The sequence below is a fragment of the Salvelinus fontinalis genome, chromosome 20 (assembly GCF_029448725.1).
Source record: "Salvelinus fontinalis isolate EN_2023a chromosome 20, ASM2944872v1, whole genome shotgun sequence".
Taxonomy (NCBI): domain Eukaryota; kingdom Metazoa; phylum Chordata; class Actinopteri; order Salmoniformes; family Salmonidae; genus Salvelinus; species Salvelinus fontinalis.
The window spans coordinates 41965349-41986141 of record NC_074684.1 but is presented as its reverse complement, the minus strand read 5'-3'; the positions used below and the strand labels follow the sequence as shown (position 1 = coordinate 41986141).

The window sequence follows — 20793 nt, the reverse complement described above, 5'->3', positions numbered from 1 at the left end:
AAACACGTTGGTATTATAGACTGTAGTACAGACTGTGTCAGGGAGAGGTTGAAAATGTTAGTGAAGACAGTTGCCAGCTGGTCAGGTCATGCTCTGATTACACATCCTGGAAATCCGTCTGGCCTTGCGAATGTTTGATGGCTCGCCGGTGATCGTAGCGGGATTATGACGCTCCTGGTCCACGATGAGCAGGACAGCTGCCGACTGTACTGGGTCCTTGATGAGTAGTAGAGCAGAGCGGAGCGGGTTTGAGTAGAGCAGAGCGGGTTTGAGTAGAGCAGAGCGGGGTAGAGCGGAGCGGGGTAGAGCGGGGCAGAGCGGAGCGGGGCGGGGCAGGGCAGAGCGGAGCAGAGCGGGGCAGAGCGGGGCGGAGCAGAGCGGGGCAGAGCGGGGCGGAGCAGAGCGGGGCAGAGCGGGGCAGGGCGGGGCGGAGCAGAGCGGGGCAGAGCGGGGCAGGGCGGGGCGGGGCAGAGCGGGGCGGGGCAGAGCGGGGCGGGGCAGAGCGGGGCAGAGCGGAGCAGAGCGGGGCGGAGCAGAGCGGAGCAGAGCGGGGCGGAGCAGAGCGGGGCGGAGCAGAGCGGGGCGGGGCGGGGCGGGGCGGGGCAGAGCGGGGCGGAGCGGGGCGGGGCGGGGCGGGGCGGGGCAGAGCGGGGCGGAGCGGAGCGGGGCGGAGCGGAGCAGAGCGGGGCAGAGCAGAGCGGGGCAGAGCAGAGCGGGGCAGAGCAGAGCGGGGCAGAGCAGAGCGGGGCAGAGCAGAGCGGGGCAGAGCAGAGCGGGGCAGAGCAGAGCGGGGCAGAGCAGAGCGGGGCAGAGCAGAGCGGGGCAGAGCGGGGCAGAGCGGAGCAGAGCGGGGCAGAGCGGGGCGGGGCAGAGCAGAGCGGGTTAGAGCAGAGCGGGGTAGAGCAGAGCGGGGCAGAGTAGAGCAGAGCAGAGCGGGGCAGAGTAGAGCAGAGCAGAGCGGGGCAGAGTAGAGCAGAGCAGAGCGGGGCAGAGCGGGGCAGAGCAGAGCAGAGCGGGGCAGAGCAGAGCAGAGCGGGGCAGAGCAGAGCAGAGCGGGGCAGAGCAGAGCGGGGCAGAGCAGAGCGGGGCAGAGCGGGGCAGAGTAGAGCAGAGCGGGGCAGAGTAGAGTAGAGCGGGGCAGAGTAGAGTAGAGCGGGGCAGAGTAGAGTAGAGCGGGGCAGAGTAGAGTAGAGCGGGGCAGAGTAGAGCGGGGCAGAGTAGAGCGGAGCAGAGTAGAGCGGGGCAGAGTAGAGCAGAGCGGGGCAGAGTAGAGCAGAGCGGGGCAGAGTAGAGCAGAGCGGGGCAGAGTAGAGCGGGGCAGAGTAGAGCGGGGCAGAGTAGAGCGGGGCAGAGTAGAGCGGGGCAGAGTAGAGCGGGGTAGAGTAGGGTAGAGCAGAGCGGGGTAGGGTAGAGCAGAGCGGGGTAGAGCAGAGCGGGGTAGAGTAGGGTAGAGCAGAGCGGGGTAGAGCAGAGCGGGGTAGAGCAGAGCGGGGTAGAGCAGAGCGGGGTAGAGCAGAGCGGGGTAGAGCAGAGAGCGGGGTAGAGCAGAGAGCGGGGTAGAGCAGAGAGCCGGGTAGAGCAGAGAGCCGGGTAGAGCGGAGTAGAGCGGGGGAGAGGGGAGTAGAGCGGGGGAGAGGGGAGTAGAGCGGGGTAGAGGAGAGCAGAGCGGGTGTAGAGGAGAGCAGAGCGGGTGTAGAGGAGAGCAGAGCGGGTGTAGAGGAGAGCAGAGCGGGTGTAGAGGAGAGCAGAGCGGGTGTAGAGGAGAGCAGAGCGGGTGTAGAGGAGAGCAGAGCGGGTGTAGAGGAGAGCAGAGCGGGTGTAGAGGAGAGCAGAGCGGGGTAGAGGAGAGCAGAGCGGGGTAGAGTAGAGCAGAGCGGGGTAGAGTAGAGCAGAGCGGGGTAGAGTAGAGCAGAGCGGGGTAGAGTAGAGCAGAGCGGGGTAGAGTAGAGCAGAGCGGGGTAGAGTAGAGCAGAGCGGGGTAGAGTAGAGCAGAGCGGGGTAGAGTAGAGCAGAGCGGGGTAGGGTAGAGCAGAGCAGAGCGGGGTAGGGTAGAGCAGAGCAGAGCGGGGTAGAGTAGAGCGGGGTAGAATAGAGCGGGGTAGGGTAGAGTAGAGCGGGGTAGAGTTGGTTTCTGAATGTAAAACGAAGTCCAGGCGATCCGCTGTAGGAATATACAAATGTTGTACGGTTAATATGGGTCAGATCTTTTGACCCGTTTGTGCTAGAAGCAAAACACTTTAACGTTATCAAATCTACACTTTTGTCTGAAACAACGCGACATCGAACCCTTATCATGACAACAATCATTATCTGGGAGATTTGTTGGTCACACAGTCGTCCCAAAATAAAACGCCTGGTCGTACAGCAAAATATTTTGTCACATTTGCAACCTAATTGGTCGCACTTTAGAGCCCTGTGCGTAACCGTACAAGAAACAATATTTGTCTGTAAACCAAAAAGGGTTACGGTAGACTGGTATGTGTTTTGTTCTGCTCAGTCAATAACGGAGATGGACTGTTGTTAAAGATGTTTGAGGCTTGTGGACAGTCTAGTGGTGTACTGCTGTGTATAATCACTTCCAGTTGTGCTGTTGCGTAGTCAAGCACTGCCAACACTGGAGTGAAGAGGTTAGAAGAGTCTACTTAAAAAGCCACATCTCCTCCTCATGCCCCAAAAAACTGAAAGGGTCTAAAACGTTTGTCTACTGTGTTATGGTGGTATAATGAGGTCTACTGTGGTATATATGAGGTCTACTGTGTTATGGTGGTATATATGAGGTCTACTGTGTAATGAGGTCTACTGTGTAATGAGGTCTACTGTGTTATGGTGGTATATATGAGGTCTACTGTGTTATGGTGGTATATATGAGGTCTACTGTGTTATGGTGGTATATATGAGGTCTACTGTGTAATGAGGTCTACTGTGTTATGGTGTTATATATGAGGTCTACTGTGGTATGGTGGTATATATGAGGTCTACTGTGTTATGGTGGTATATATGAGGTCTACTGTGTAATGAGGTCTACTGTGTTATGGTGGTATATATGAGGTCTACTGTGTAATGAGGTCTACTGTGTTATGGTGGTATATATGAGGTCTACCGTGTTATGGTGATATATATGAGGTCTACTGTGTTATGGTGGTATATATGAGGTCTACCGTGTTATGGTGGTATATATGAGGTCTACTGTGGTATGGTGGTATATATGAGGTCTACTGTGGTATGGTGGTATATATGAGGTCTATTGTGGTATATATGAGGTCTACTGTGTTATGGTGGTATATATGAGGTCTACTGTGGTATATATGAGGTCTACTGTGTTATGGTGGTATATATGAGGTCTACTGTGTTATGGTGGTATATATGAGGTCTACCGTGTTATGGTGGTATATATATATGAGGTCTACTATGTTATGGTGGTATATATGAGGTCTATTGTGGTATGGTGGTATATATGAGGTCTATTGTGGTATATATGAGGTCTACTGTGTTATGGTGGTATATATGTGGTCTACCATGGTATATATGAGGTATATTGTGGTATATATGAGGTCTACTGTGTTATGGTGGTATATATGAGGTCTACTGTGGTATATATGAGGTCTACTGTGTTATGGTGGTATATATGAGGTCTACCGTGGTATATATGAGGTCTACCGTGGTATATATGAGGTATACTGTGTTATGGTGGTATATATGAGGTCTACTGTGTTATGATGGTATATATGAGGTCTACTGTGTTATGGTGGTATATATGAGGTCTACTGTGTTATGGTGGTATATATGAGGTCTACCGTGGTATATATGAGGTCTACTGTGTTATGGTGGTATATATGAGGTCTACTGTGTTATGGTGGTATATATGAGGTCTACTGTGTAATGAGGTCTACTGTGTTATGGTGTTATATATGAGGTCTACTGTGGTATATATGAGGTCTACTGTGTTATGGTGGTATATATGAGGTCTACTGTGTTATGGTGGTATATATGAGGTCTACTGTGTTATGGTGGTATATATGAGGTCTACTGTGTTATGGTGGTATATATGAGGTCTACCGTGTTATGGTGGTATATATGAGGTCTACTGTGTTATGGTGGTATATATGAGGTCTACTGTGGTATATATGAGGTCTACCGTGGTAAATATGAGGTCTACCGTGTTATGGTGGTATATATGAGGTCTACCGTGTTATATATGAGGTCTACTGTGGTATATATGAGGTCTACTGTGTTATGGTGGTATATATGAGGTCTACCATGGTATATATGAGGTCTACCGTGTTATGGTGGTATATATGAGGTCTACTGTGTTATGGTGGTATATATGAGGTCTACTGTGGTATATATGAGGTCTACTGTGTTATGGTGGTATATATGAGGTCTACTGTGTTATGGTGGTATATATGAGGTCTACTGTGTTATGGTGGTATATATGAGGTCTACTGTGTTATGGTGGTATATATGAGGTCTACCGTGTTATGGTGGTATATATGAGGTCTACTGTGGTATATATGAGGTCTACTGTGTTATGGTGGTATATATGAGGTCTACTGTGTTATGGTGGTATATATGAGGTCTACTGTGTTATGGTGGTATATATGAGGTCTACCGTGTTATGGTGGTATATATGAGGTCTACTGTGGTATATATGAGGTCTACTGTGGTATATATGAGGTCTACTGTGTTATGGTGGTATATATGAGGTCTACTGTGTTATGGTGGTATATATGAGGTCTACTGTGTTATGGTGGTATATATGAGGTCTACCGTGGTATATATGAGGTCTACTGTGGTATATATGAGGTCTACTCTGTTATGGTGGTATATATGAGGTCTACTGTGTAATGAGGTCTACTGTGTTATGGTGGTATATATGAGGTCTACTGTGTTATGGTGGTATATATGAGGTCTACTGTGTTATGGTGGTATATATGAGGTCTACTGTGTTATGGTGGTATATATGAGGTCTACTGTGGTATATATGAGGTCTACTGTGTTATGGTGGTATATATGAGGTCTACTGTGTAATGAGGTCTACTGTGTAATGAGGTCTACTGTGTTATGGTGGTATATATGAGGTCTACTGTGTTATGGTGGTATATATGAGGTCTACTGTGTAATGAGGTCTACTGTGTTATGGTGTTATATATGAGGTCTACTGTGGTATGGTGGTATATATGAGGTCTACTGTGTAATGAGGTCTACTGTGTTATGGTGGTATATATGAGGTCTACTGTGAAATGAGGTCTACTGTGTTATGGTGGTATATATGAGGTCTACCGTGTTTTGGTGGTATATATGAGGTCTACTGTGTTATGGTGGTATATATGAGGTGTACCGTGTTATGGTGGTATATATGAGGTCTACTGTGGTATGGTGGTATATATGAGGTCTACTGTGGTATGGTGGTATATATGAGGTCTATTGTGGTATATATGAGGTCTACTGTGTTATGGTGGTATATATGAGGTCTACTGTGGTATATATGAGGTCTACTGTGTTATGGTGGTATATATGAGGTCTACTGTGTTATGGTGGTATATATGAGGTCTACCGTGTTATGGTGGTATATATATGAGGTCTACTATGTTATGGTGGTATATATGAGGTCTATTGTGGTATGGTGGTATATATGAGGTCTATTGTGGTATATATGAGGTCTACTGTGTTATGGTGGTATATATGTGGTCTACCATGGCATATATGAGGTATATTGTGGTATATATGAGGTCTACTGTGTTATGGTGGTATATATGAGGTCTACTGTGGTATATATGAGGTCTACTGTGTTATGGTGGTATATATGAGGTCTACCGTGGTATATATGAGGTCTACCGTGGTATATATGAGGTATACTGTGTTATGGTGGTATATATGAGGTCTACTGTGTTATGGTGGTATATATGAGGTCTACCGTGGTATATATGAGGTCTACTGTGTTATGGTGGTATATATGAGGTCTACTGTGTTATGGTGGTATATATGAGGTCTACTGTGTAATGAGGTCTACTGTGTTATGGTGTTATATATGAGGTCTACTGTGGTATATATGAGGTCTACTGTGTTATGGTGGTATATATGAGGTCTACTGTGTTATGGTGGTATATATGAGGTCTACTGTGTTATGGTGGTATATATGAGGTCTACTGTGTTATATATGAGGTCTACTGTGGTATATATGAGGTCTACCGTGTTATGGTGGTATATATGAGGTCTACCGTGGTATATATGAGGTCTACTGTGGTATATATGAGGTCTACCGTGTTATGGTGGTATATATGAGGTCTACTGTGTTATGGTGGTATATATGAGGTCTACTGTGTAATGAGGTCTACTGTGTTATGGTGGTATATATGAGGTCTACTGTGGTATATAGAAGGTCTACTGTGTTATGGTGATATATATGAGGTCTACTGTGTTATGGTGATATATATGAGGTCTACTGTGTTATGGTGGTATATATGAGGTCTACTGTGGTATGGTGGTATATATGAGGTCTACTGTGTTATGGTGGTATATATGAGGTCTACTGTGTTATGGTGGTATATATGAGGTCTACTCTGTTATGGTGGTATATATGAGGTCTACTGTGTTATGGTGGTATATATGAGGTCTACTGTGGTATATATGAGGTCTACTGTGGTATATATGAGGTCTACTGTGGTATATATGAGGTCTACTGTGGTATATATGAGGTCTACTGTGTTATGGTGGTATATATGAGGTCTACCGTGGTATATATGAGGTCTACTGTGTTATGGTGGTATATATGAGGTCTACTGTGGTATATATGAGGTCTACTGTGGTATATATGAGGTCTACTGTGGTATATATGAGGTCTACTGTGGTATATATGAGGTCTACTGTGGTATATATGAGGTCTACTGTGTTATGGTGGTATATATGAGGTCTACTGTGTTATGGTGGTATATATGAGGTCTACTGTGTTATGGTGGTATATATGAGGTCTACTGTGTTATGGTGGTATATATGAGGTCTACTGTGTTATGGTGGTATATATGAGGTCTACCGTGGTATATATGAGGTCTACTGTGTTATGGTGGTATATATGAGGTCTACTGTGGTATATATGAGGTCTACTGTGGTATATATGAGGTCTACTGTGGTATATATGAGGTCTACTGTGATATATATGAGGTCTACTGTGGTATATATGAGGTCTACTGTGTTATGGTGGTATATATGAGGTCTACCGTGGTATATATGAGGTCTACTGTGTTATGGTGGTATATATGAGGTCTGCTGTGGTATATATGAGGTCTACCATGGTATATATGAGGTCTACTGTGTTATGGTGGTATATATGAGGTCTACCGTGTTATGGTGGTATATATGAGGTCTACTGTGTAATGGTGGTATATATGAGGCCTACTGTGGTATATATGAGGCCTACTGTGGTATATATGAGGCCTACTGTGGTATATATGAGGTCTACTGTGGTATATATGAGGTCTACTGTGGTATATATGAGGTCTACTGTGGTATATATGAGGTCTACTGTGGTATATATGAGGTCTACTGTGGTATATATGAGGTCTACTGTGTTATGGTGGTATATATGAGGTCTACTGTGTTATGGTGGTATATATGAGGTCTACTGTGGTATATATGAGGTCTACTGTGTAATGAGGTCTACTGTGTTATGATGGTATATATGAGGTCTACTGTGTTATGGTGGTATATATGAGGTCTACTGTGTTATGGTGGTATATATGAGGTCTACTGTGGTATATATGAGGTCTACTGTGGTATATATGAGGTCTACTGTGTTATGGTGGTATATATGAGGTCTACTGTGTTATGGTGGTATGTATGAGGTCTACTGTGAAAAAAACTGAAAGGGTCTGAAACGTTTGAGGAGCATTTGTGTTGTAGACAGTTGAGTGTTTTTTGTTGATTTTGTTTTCTCAAGAGGATCTTGTGCTTTTCTAAAAACCTTTGGCTGTCCCGGCTCTTTTCAACATCAGATGATGCTGAGCTTGTACTTATTCCAGGCTGAAAGCTTTCATCCAATGGGTCTACAGGCTCTGTACTACTAAAGCTGGGGTCAAGGTCATCTTTCATCTAATGGGTCCACAGGCTCTGCACTCTAAAGCTGGGGTCAAGGTCCTCTTTCAGAACACAGCTACAGTAATGTAGTGATATCTACCACAACCCTTTACAGAACACAGCTACAGTAATGTAGTGATATCTACCACAACCCTTTACAGAACACAGTAATGTAGTGATATCTACCACAACCCTTTACAGAACACAGTAATGTAGTGATATCTACCACAACCCTTTACAGAACACAGCTACAGTAATGTAGTGATATCTACCACAACCCTTTACAGAACACAGCTACAGTAACCTGTTGATGGCGTCAATTGGTAACTTGTTTTAGGGAAGAAAAAAAAAATCGTTACCTTTTTCAGACAGTTTCTGTTCCGATGTAAAATTATATATTTTTTCCCTGACAACAATAAATGGTGATTGATTGATTGATTGTGCTGCGTGGTGTTTTATGGTACGGTTAGCCAGATGTTTGATTTCTACAAAATGTCTTGGTAAATCACAGTATTTAACTTCGCTGGGATATGTGGGACGCTAACGTCCCACTTGGCCAAAAGCCAGTAAAAATGCAGAGCGACAAATTCAAATAAATTACTATAAAAATGTAACTTTCATGAAATCACACAAAATGAAATACACCAAATTAAAGCGATACATGTTGTGAATCCAGCCAACTTGTCTGATTTCAAAAAGGATTTACGGCGAAAGCACACCAAACAATTATGTTAGGTCAGTACATAGCCACAGAAAAACAGTCATTTTTACAGACAGATAGTAGTAACAAAAAGCAGAAATAGAGATAAAGTTAATCACTAACCTTTGATGATCTTCATCAGATGACACTCATAGGACATCTTGTTACACAATACATGTATGTTTTGTTCGGTAAAGTTCATATTTATATCCAAAAATCGGAGTTTCACTTGACAAAAAGCCAGAGAAAATGCAGAGTGCCAAATTCATATTAATTACTATAAAAATCAAACTTTCGTGTAATCACACATGAAAGATACCAAATTAAAGCTACACTGGTTGTGAATCCAGCCAACGTGTCAGAATTCAAATAGGCTTTTCGAAAGCAAATTATACTATTATCTGAGTTAGCACCATTGTAAACAAAGAGAGAGAAGCATATTTCAACCCTGCAGGCGCGAAGCAAAACGCAGAAATAAAATGTAATTCATGTCTTACCTTTTGACGAGCTTCTGTTGTTGGCACTCCGATATGTCCCATAAACATCACAAATGGTCCTTTTGTTCGATTAATTCCGTTGATATATATCCAAAATGTCCATTTATTTGGCGCGTTTGATCCAGAAAAACACTGGTTCCAAATTGTGAAACGTGACTACAAAATATCTCAAAGGTTACCTGTAAACTTTGCCCAAAAATGTCAAACTACTTTTGTAATACAACTTTAGGTATTTTTCTACGTAAATAATCGATAAAATTGAAGACGGGATGATCTGTGTTCAATACAGGATTAAAACCAACTATAGCTAGCTTTCTGGTCTCGCGCGTCTAACAAACAGGACACTTCGAGTGACCCTCATTCAAGATGGCCGTACTTCTTCATTACACTAAGGATTAACCTCAACTAATTTCTAAAGACTGTTGACATCCAGTGGAAGCAGTAGGAACTGCTTAGAAATCCCTTAGAAATCTGGTTTCCCAATGAAAGCTCATTGAAAAGAGTGACCTCAATTTTTTTTTTTATCTGAATGGTTTGTCCTCGGGGTTTCGCTTGCTAAATGAGTTCTGTATACCCACAGACATGATTCAAACAGTTTTAGAAACTTCAGAGTGTTTTCTATCCAAATCTACTAGCATATCTTAGCTTCTGGGGATGAGTAGCTGGCAGTTGAATTTGGGTATGCTTTTCATCCAAACGTGAAAATGCTGCCCCCTATCCTAGAGAAGTTAACAAACTTTAAAGTTATTTTTTATGATAGATTGGTCTGCACACAGGCAACCTGATTTTATTTGACAGTTCTGGTTGCCTAGTGATGGACGTTAGTCCCACTTCAGAAGCTGCATTCCTTTACATACAAGGAAAATGTCCTTTCATATCTCCAGAGAAGGTTTCGTGTCGGCATTTAAAAAAACAAACATGCCTTAGCTGATGTGCTTTCAAGGCGCCACATTCCATTATGTCTGAGATAATGGTAATCGATACAGGCTACCGGTAGCCTACTGTCTTTCCATATTTAGCCTATGAGACAAAAATACTTCCACCCACTCAGCATCAAAGAGTTACCAAGACTGGCCCGATGATATCTCTGTATCACAGGGAATATGCTAGGCTATTCTACTCACAACCAACCGACAACTGAACACTCACACACCAGACCGACGACTGAACACACTCACACACCAGACCGACGACTGAACACACACACACACCAGACCGACTACTGAAGACATCATTAGTCAAGAGAAAGAGCAGGCAGGGCAGCGTGAGAGGAAGGCAGAACCATATCTGATGTCTTGTTAATCCGCACCTTGTCTCGCCTCGCTAAGTAGCTTAAAGTTTCCCTCTCGCTCTCTGGTTTTATTTAAATTACACAAATTCCCACAGGCTTTTTGTATTTGTATTCCTTATGGATCCCCATTTAGTTCCTGCAACGGCAGCAGCTACTCTTCCTGGGGTTTATTATGGATGCCCATTAGTTCCTGCAACGGCAGCAGCTACTCTTCCTGGGGTTTATTATGGATACCCATTAGTTCCTGCCAAGGCAGCAGCTACTCTTCCTGGGGTTTATTATGGATGCCCATTAGTTCCTGCCGAGGCAGCAACTACTCTTCCTGGGGTTTATTATGGATCCCCATTAGTTCCTGCCAAGGCAGCAGCTACTCTTCCTGGGGTTTATTATGGATCCCCATTAGTTCCTGCCAATGCAGCAGCTACTCTTCCTGGGGTTTATTACGGATCCCCATTAGTTCCTGTCAAGGCAGCAGCTACTCTTCCTGGGGTTTATTATGGATCCCCATTAGTTCCTGTCAAGGCAGCAGCTACTCTTCCTGGGGTTTATTATGGATCCCCATTAGTTCCTGTTGCCAAGGCAGCAGCTACTCTTCCTGTGTTTTATTATGGATCCCCATTAGTTCCTGCCAAGGCAGCAGCTACTCTTCCTGGGGTTTATTATGGATCCCCATTAGTTCCTGCCAAGGCAGCAGCTGCTCTTCCTGGGGTTTATTATGGATCCCCATTAGTTCCTGCCAAGGCAGCAGCTACTCTTCCTGGGGTTTATTATGGATCCCCATTAGTTCCTGCCAAGGCAGCAGCTACTCTTCCTGGGGTTTATTATGGATCCCTATTTAGTTCCTGCCAAGGCAGCAGCTACTCTTCCTGGGGTTTATTATGGATCCCCATTAGTTCCTGTCAAGGCAGCAGCTACTCTTCCTGGGGTCCAAACACATTAAGACAGTTACATTGGGAATTGTCCGTAGAGCTCTGAGACAGGATTGTGTCGAGGCACAGATCTGGGGGAAGTACCTTTTCCCACATTGTTAAATTACAGCCTTCGTCTAAAATTGATTATTTTTCCTCACAATGCCCCATAAATACAAAGTGAAAACAGGTTTAGACATTTTTGCAAATTTATTTAAAAAAATACAGACCTTATTTACATTTGTATAGACCCTTTTATTTATATAAGTATTCAGACCCTTTGCTATGAGACTTGAAATTGAGCTCATGTGCATCCTGTTTCCATTGATCATCCTTGAGATGTTTCGACAACTTGATTGGAGTCCACCTGTGGTAAATTCAATTGATTGGACATGATTTGGAAAGGCACACACCTGTCTATATAAGGTCCCACAGTTGACAGTGCATGTCAGAGCCAAAAAACAAACCATGAGGTCGAAGGAATTGTGTCGAGGCACAGATCTGGGGGAAGTTACCAAAAAAATGTCTGCAGTGTTGAAGGTCCCCAAAAACACATTCTTAATTGGCAGCTTCATTAAATAGTACCCGTAAAACGCCAGTCTCAACGTCAACAGTGAAGAGGCGACTCCGGGATGTTGGCCTTCTAGGCAGAGTTCCAAAGAAAAAGCCATATCTCAGACTGGCTAATAAAAATAAAAGATTAAGATGGGCAAAAGAACACAGACACTGGACAGAGGAACTCTGCCTAGAAGGCCAGCGTAGGTTAGGCTGTTACTCCTCGCAGTTCCAGACAGGGTAGGTCACAGGGAAGATTGATTGGCTGCTCTGGGTGGGTGGGTGGCTGCTCTGGGTGGGTGGGTGGCTGCTCTGAGTGGGTGGGTGGGTGGCTGCTTTGGGTGGGTCGTTGGGTGGCTGCTCTGTGGGGGTGGGTGGGTGGCTGCTCTGTGGGGGTGGGTGGGTGGCTGCTCTGTGGGGGTGGGTGGGTGGCTGCTCTGTGGGGGTGGGTGGGTGGCTGCTCTGTGGGGGTGGGTGGGTGGGTGGCTGCTCTGTGTGTGGGGGTGGGTGGGTGGCTGCTCTGTGTGTGGGGGTGGGTGGCTGCTCTGGGTGGGTGGGTGACTGCTTTGGGTGGGTGGGTGGCTGCTCTGGGTGGGTGGGTGGCTGCTCTGGGTGGGTGGGTGGCTGCTCTGGGTGGGTGAGTGGCTGCTCTGGGTGGGTGGGTGGCTGCTCTGGGTGGGTGGGTGGGTGGGTGGGTGGGTGGCTGCTTTGGGTGGCTGCTCTGGGTGGGTGGGTGGCTGCTCTGTGTGGGTGGCTGCTCTTTGTGTTGTCGTGATGTTAATGCCATAATCAAATAATGATCTATGTTAAATTATTACCCGATTTTTAAATTAATAATGTAACAATTAACTCAGTAGGAATTTGGGGCACCACGGGAAGAGTTGTTTATTAACGAGCTGCCGTCTCCTGAATTAAACTCTAAAGCTATATAGAGATCTCTTACATCAATAAATCACTTATCATTACTTCATCAGTCTCATTCGGGAGGGAGAGAGCGAACCCTGCAGTGCTGATTCACTGTAACCTGATCCTCTGGCTCCTCACAGGAGAGTCATGACAGTGGTTGTCATCATGGAGCACTCTACTAGCCAGTCAGCTGATCAATACTTCTCTCTGATAGTCAACCAGTCAGCTGATCAATACTTCCCTCTGATAGTCAACCAGCCAGCTGATCAATACTTCCCTCTGATAGTCAACCAGTCAGCTGATCAATACTTCCCTCTGATAGTCAACCAGTCAGCTGATCAATACTTCCCTCTGATAGTCAACCAGTCAGCTGATCAATACTTCCCTCTGATAGTCAACCAGTCAGCTGATCAATACTTCCCTCATAGTCAACCAGCCAGCTGATCAATACTTCCCTCTGATAGTCAACCAGTCAGCTGATCAATACTTCCCTCATAGTCAACCAGCCAGCTGATCAATACTTCCCTCTGATAGTCAACCAGTCAGCTGATCAATACTTCCCTCATAGTCAACCAGCCAGCTGATCAATACTTCCCTCTGATAGTCAACCAGTCAGCTGATCAATACTTCCCTCTGATAGTCAACCAGTCAGCTGATCAATACTTCCCTCTGATACTCAACCAGTCAGCTGATCAATACTTCCCTCTGATAGTCAACCAGTCAGCTGATCAATACTTCCCTCTGATACTCAACCAGTCAGCTGATCAATACTTCCCTCTGATAGTCAACCAGCCAGCTGATCAATACTTCCCTCTGATAGTCAACCAGTCAGCTGATCAATACTTCCCTCTGATTGTCAACCAGTCAGCTGATCAATACTTCCCTCTGATTGTCAACCAGTCAGCTGATCAATACTTCCCTCTGATAGTCAACCAGTCAGCTGATCAATACTTCCCTCTGATAGTCAACCAGTCAGCTGATCAATACTTCCCTCTGATAGTCAACCAGTCAGCTGATCAATACTTCCCTCTGTGTGATTGACCTCTGTGTTTCTGTCTCTCCTCAGTCTCTGACTCTCAGACCAAAGCAGAGGAGAGGAGATGGTCCAGTCAGACCCAGTCCTCCACTCCAACCGTAACACTTTCACCTACTCCTAGCAACAATGCTGCTAACAAACCAGGTGACCTTTCACTCTCTCCTTTTCAATCCTCCTTTTATCACCTATGGCCTTCTTTCCTTGTCTGTCTGTCTGTCTGTGTCTGTCTGTGTGTCTGTCTGTCTGTCTGTGTGTCTGTCTGTCTGTCTGTCTGTCTGTCTGTCTCTGTGTCTGTCTGTCTGTCTGTCTCTGTGTCTGTCTGTCTGTCTGTCTCTGTGTCTGTCTGTCTGTCTCTGTGTCTGTCTGTCTGTCTCTGTGTCTGTCTGTCTGTCTGTCTCTGTGTCTGTATCTGTCTGTCTGTCTGTCTGTTTGTGTGTGTGTGTGTTTCTATCTGTCTGTCTCTGTGTCTGTATCTGTCTGTCTGTCTGTTTGTGTGTGTGTGTGTTTCTATCTGTCTGTCTGTTTGTGTGTGTGTGTGTGTTTCTGTCTGTCTGTCTGTCTGTCTGTCTGTCTGTGTGTGTGTGTTTCTATCTGTCTGTCTGCGCGTGTGTGTGTGTGTGTGCGTTTGGAAACTTAGATCTGGAGTGTGTGTTAGTTGCGTTCTCTAAACGTTGTGTTTACGTTACAGAGCCGTTGGTCCTCAAGATCGACGAGCGACAGAGACTGGCCCGGGAGCGTCGAGAGGAGAGGGAGAAACAGAATGGTGTGTGGGGGTGGGGGGGGTGGGAGGGGGGGTGGGGCCCGGGAGCGTCGAGAGGAGAGGGAGAAACAGACCGGTGTGTATACTGCAAACTGGGGGGGGGGGACTATAAACACAGCAATAGGTCTGGCTGTCTGAATGGTCAGCTGTGGGTCATGTGACTAGGCTTTAGTCCTGAAAAACACAAAGACAATCCCTCTCTGCTCGGCACACACGCACGCCCAAAACAGCCCGCTCACAGTCGTCGCCCCCCCACACACAACCCCATGAGACCCCCTTTAATGTCACCTGGGTACCATGGTAACAGGGGCAGTGAACCTTTTACCATGACGTACCACATTCCCCTTGTCATGTGGAGAGGAGAGGAGGAGAGGAGAGGAGGAGGAGAGGAGGAGAGAGAGGCGGATGAGAGAGAGGAGGAGGAGGAGGAGAGAGGAGGAGGAGGAGAGAGGAGGAGGGAGAGAGTAGGAGGAAGAGAGAGGAGGAGAGAGGAGGAGGAGGAGGAGAGAGGAGGAGGAGGAGGAGGAGAGAGGAGGAGGAGGAGAGAGGAGGAGAGAGAGATGAAGAGGAGGAGGGAGAGATGAAGAGGAGGAGGGAGAGGAGGAGGAGAGGGAGAGGAGGAGGAGAGGGAGAGAGGAGGAGGAGGACGAAGAGAAGGAGAGGGAGGAGGAGAGAGAGGAGGAGGAGGACGGAGAGGAGGAGAGAGAGGAGGAGAGGGAGAGAGGAGGAGAGGGAGAGAGGAGGAGGCGGAGAGGAGGAGAGGGAGAGAGGAGGAGAGGGAGAGAGGAGGGGGTGAGGGCGAGAGGAGGAGGAGATGGAGAGAGAGGAGGAGGAGATGGAGAGAGAGGAGGAGGAGATGGAGAGAGAGGAGGAGGAGATGGAGAGAGAGGAGGAGGAGATGGAGAGAGAGAGGAGGAGGAGATGGAGAGAGAGAGGAGGAGGAGATGGAGAGAGAGAGGAGATGGAGAGAGAGGAGGAGGAGATGGAGAGAGAGGAGGAGGAGATGGAGAGAGAGGAGGAGGAGATGGAGAGAGAGGAGGAGGAGATGGAGAGAGAGGAGGAGGAGATGGGGAGAGAGAGGAGGAGGAGATGGAGAGAGAGAGGAGATGGAGAGAGAGAGGAGATGGAGAGAGAGAGGAGATGGAGAGAGAGAGGAGGAGATGGAGAGAGAGGAGGAGATGGAGAGAGAGAGGAGAGAGAGGAGGAGGAGAAGAGAGAGGAGGAGGAGAAGAGAGAGGAGGAGGAGAAGAGAGAGGAGGAGGAGAAGAGAGAGGAGGAGAGAGAGGAGGAGGAGAGAGAGGAGGAGGAGAGGGAGAGAGGAGGAGAGATGAGGAGAAGGAGAGATGAGGAGAAGGAGAGATGAGGAGAAGGAGAGATGAGGAGAGAGGAGGAGGAGGAGGAGGAGGAGGAGGAGGAGGAGGAGGAGAGGGAGAGAGACAGCGCAGACAGTGTGTTCAGATGAAATATAAAAACCGTAGGTTAATACCTGTCCTGAAGTCATCAGACTCTTGTCTACTACCTGACCCCCAACACCAAGCCTTACTGTGTCAGCTGCCAGGGAGGCTGTGTGGCAGGAGAGAGAGGAGGAGGAGGAGGAGAGGGAGGGGAGGGAGGGAGAGAGGAGGAGAGGAGAGGGAGGGGAGGGAGGGAGAGAGAGAGGAGGAGGAGGAGGATGAGAGGAGGAGGAGGAGGAGAGGGAGGGGAGGGAGGGAGAGAGAGGAGAGAGGTGGAGGAGAGGGAGAGACGGAGGAGAGGGAGAGACAGAAAAATATAAAACCGTAGGTTAATACCTGACCCCCAACACCTTACTGTGTCAGCTGCCAGGGAGGCTGCGTGGCAGGAGAGGGAGGAGGAGAGGGAGGAGGAGGAGGAGGAGGAGGAGAGAGGAGGAGGAGAGGGAGGGAGAGAGCGGAGGAGGAGGAGGAGGGGAGGGAGGGAGGGAGAGAGCGGAGGAGGAGGGAGAGAGCGGAGGAGGAGGAGGAGAGAGGAGGAGGAGGAGAGAGGAGGAGGAGGAGGAGAGAGGAGGAGGAGGAGGAGAGGAGGAGGAGAAGGAGGGAGAGAGCGGAGGAGGAGAGCGGAGGAGGAGAGCGGAGGAGGAGAGCGGAGGAGGAGGAGGAGGAGGAGAGAGGAGGAGGAGAGAGGAGGAGGAGAGGGAGGGAGAGAGCGGAGGAGGAGGAGGAGGGGAGGGAGAGAGCGGAGGAGGAGGAGGGGAGGGAGGGAGGGAGGGAGGGAGAGAGAGAGAGAGCGGAGGAGGAGGAGGAGGAGGAGGAGGAGGAGGAGGAGGAGGAGGAGGAGAGGGAGAGACAGAGAAATATAAAACCGTAGGTTAATACCTGACCCCCAACACCTTACTGTGTCAGCTGCCAGGGAGGCTGCGTGGCAGGAGAGGGAGGAGAGGTCCAGACACCACTATGACAAACACCTGGAGGAGAGGAGGAGGAAGATGGAGGAACAGAGGATGAAGGAGGACAGGAGACGATCCGCGGTGGAGGAGAAGAGAAAACACAACCTGGAGGAGGAGAAGGTGACACTACACACACTACACACTACACACTATACACACTATGCACACTATACACACTCTACACACTATACACACTATACACACTCTACACACTACACACACTGTACACACTAAACACACTATACACACTGTACACACTCTACACACTATACACACTGTACACACTCTACACACTATACACACTACGCACACTCTACACACTCTACTCTACACACTCTACACAATGTACACACTACACACACTATACACACTATACACACTACACTATACACACTATACACACTCTACACACTAAACACACTATACACACTCTACACACTGTACACACTCTACACACTGCACTCTACACACTATACACACTATACACACACTATACACTATACACACTATACACACACTATACACTATACACACACTGTACACACTCTACACACTATACACACACTATACACACACTGTACACACTGTACACACTATACAGACACTATACACACACACTATACACACACACACTATATACAAACACACACACACAGACACACACACACACACACTGTACACACTACACCTTGTACACACTATACACAGTGTACACACACACACTACACACACACTGTACACACTATACACACTGTACACACTATACACACACACACACTGTACACACTACACAATGTACACACTACACACTATACACACTGCACACACTACAAACTCTACACACTCACACACTATACACACTGAATACACTACACACACTGTACACACACACACACACTATACACACACTGTACACACACACTACACACACTACACACACTTTACACACTTAATACACTACACACACACTACACACACTTTACACACACTTAATACACTACACACACACTACACACACTTTACACACACTTAATACACTACACACACTCTACACACACTTTACACACTAATACACTACACACACTCTACACACACTTTACACACTTAATACACTACACACACTATACACACACTCTACACACACTTTACACACTTAATACACTACACACACTCTACACACACTCTACACACACTTTACACACTACACACACTATACACATACTACACACACCCTACACACACACTATAAACACTTAATACTATACACACGCTACACACACGCTACACTCTTCACTGTTGACGTTGAGACTGGTGTTTTGTGGGTACTATTTAATGAAGCTGCCAGTTGAGGACTTGTGAGGCGTCTGTTTCTCAAACTAGACACTCTAATGTACTTGTCCTCTTGCTCAGTTGTGCCACCGGGGCCTCCCACTCCTCTTTCTATTCTGGTTAGAGACAGTTTGAGTCTGTTCTGTGAAGGGAGTAGTACACGCGTTGTACGAAATCTTCAGTTTCTTGGAAATTTCTCGCATGGAATAGCCTTCATTTCTCAGAACAAGAATAGACTGACGAGTTTCAGAAGAAAGTTCTTTGTTTCTGGCCACTTTGAGCCTGTAATCGAATCCACAAATGCTGATGCTCCAGATACTCCGCTAGTCTAAAGAAGGACAGTTTTATTGCTTCTTTAATCAGAACATCAGTTTTCAGCTGTGCTAACATAATAGCAAAATGGTTTTCTAATGATCAATTATCCTTTTAAAATGATAAACTTGGATTAGCTAACACAACGTGCCATTGGAACACAGGAGTGAAGGTTGCTGATAATGGGCCTCTGTACGCCTATGTAGATATTCCATTAAAATCAAACGTTTCCAGCGACAATAGTCATTTACAACATTAACAATGTCTACACTGTATTTCTAATCAATTTGATGTTATTTTAATGGACCAAAAAGGGGCTTTTCTTTCAAAAACAAGACATTTCTAAATGACCCCAAACTTTTGAACGGTAATGTAGGTATGGGTAAAGTGACAAAAAAAAAAGGGGGGGGGGGGGGGGCTCTCGATGGTGCAGCTGTAAAACCTTTTGAGGATCTGAGGACCCATGCCAAATCTTTTCAGTCTCCTGAGGGGGAATATTCTTTGTCGTGCCCTCTTCACAACTGTCTTGGTGTGCTTGGACCATGTTAGTTTGTTGGTGATGTGGACACCAAGGAACTTGAAGCTCTCAACCTGTTCCACTACAGTCCCGTCGATGAGAATGGGGGTGTGCTTGGTCCTCCTTTTCCTGTAGTCCACAATCATCTCCTTTGTCTTGATCACGTTGAGGGAGAGGTTGTCCTGGCACCACCCGGCCAGGTCTCTGACATCCTCCCTATAGGCTGTCTCGTCGTTGAGGGAGAGGTTGTCCTGGCACCACCCGGCCAGGTCTCTGACCTCCTCTCTATAGGCTGTCTCATCGTTGTCAGGTCTCTGACCTCCCTATAGGCTGTCTCATCGTTGTCAGGTCTCTGACCTCCTCCCTATAGGCTGTCTCATCGTTGTCAGGTCTCTGACCTCCTCCCTATAGGCTGTCTCATCGTTGTCAGGCCTCTGACCTCCTCCCTATAAGCTGTCTCATCGTTGTCAGGTCTCTGACCTCCTCCCTATAGGCTGTCTCATCGTTGTCAGGTCTCTGACCTCCTCCCTATAGGCTATCTCATCGTTGTCAGGCCTCTGACATCCTCCCTATAGGCTGTCTCATCGTTGCCAGGTCTCTGACCTCCTCCCTATAGGCTGTCTCATCGTTGCCAGGTCTCTGACCTCCTCCCTATAGGCTGTCTCATCGTTGTCAGGTCTCTGACCTCCTCCCTATAGGCTGTCTCATCGTTGCCAGGTCTCTGACCTCCTCCCTATAGGCTGTCTCATCGTTGCCAGGTCTCTGACCTCCTCCCTATAGGCTGTCTCATCGTTGTCAGGTCTCTGACCTCCTCCCTATAGGCTGTCTCATCGTTGTCTCTGACCTCCTCCCTATAGGCTGTCTCATCGTTGTCAGGTCTCTGACCTCCTCCCTATAGGCTGTCTCATCGTTGTCAGGTCTCTCCTCCCTATAGGCTGTCTCATCGTTGTCAGGTCTCTGACCTCCTCCCCTATAGGCTGTCTCATCGTTGTCAGGTCTCTGACCTCCTCCCTATAGGCTGTCGGCGATCAGGCTTACCACTGTTGTTTCGTCAACAAAACGTAATGATGGTGTTGGAGTACACTGTACACACGGACGAACACACACTGTGTACACGTATACAAAAATACACACACTGTACACACCTGCTTGAGGTGGAAAAAAATGCTATGACGGTGTAGAATCCTGGTGGGAGTGGCCAGAGGCTAATAGTCTACAGTAAACCCACGCCCACCTTCATCTGTTGGAGTTTCACTGTTCACCTGTGTTGTGGCATCTTCTACCTATATCTGGCTGTTTTATGTTGGTCAACACACACACACACACACACACACACACACACACACACACACACACACACACACACACACACACACACACACACACACACACACACACACACACACACACACACACACACACACACACACACACACCCATCCATCCATCGCTGAAATACCTGAATGTAGATTGTGTCCCTCTTTGTGAATGAGTTCTCATTACTACAA

At 47.0% G+C, this 20793-nt stretch overlaps 1 protein-coding gene across 3 annotated transcripts in view; it reads left to right on the top strand.

Annotated features, from left to right (window-relative positions):
- The window catches only part of map7b (microtubule-associated protein 7b), a 106814-nt gene that overhangs the window by 29019 nt on the left and 57002 nt on the right, over nt 1-20793 (top strand). For all 3 annotated transcript variants that reach the window (XM_055873421.1, XM_055873423.1, XM_055873422.1), the window contains exons 2-4: nt 13994-14107; nt 14652-14726; nt 17084-17247. In XM_055873421.1, coding sequence (XP_055729396.1) covers nt 13994-14107; nt 14652-14726; nt 17084-17247 — 353 coding nt within the window. The remainder of the gene's footprint in view (nt 1-13993; nt 14108-14651; nt 14727-17083; nt 17248-20793) is intronic.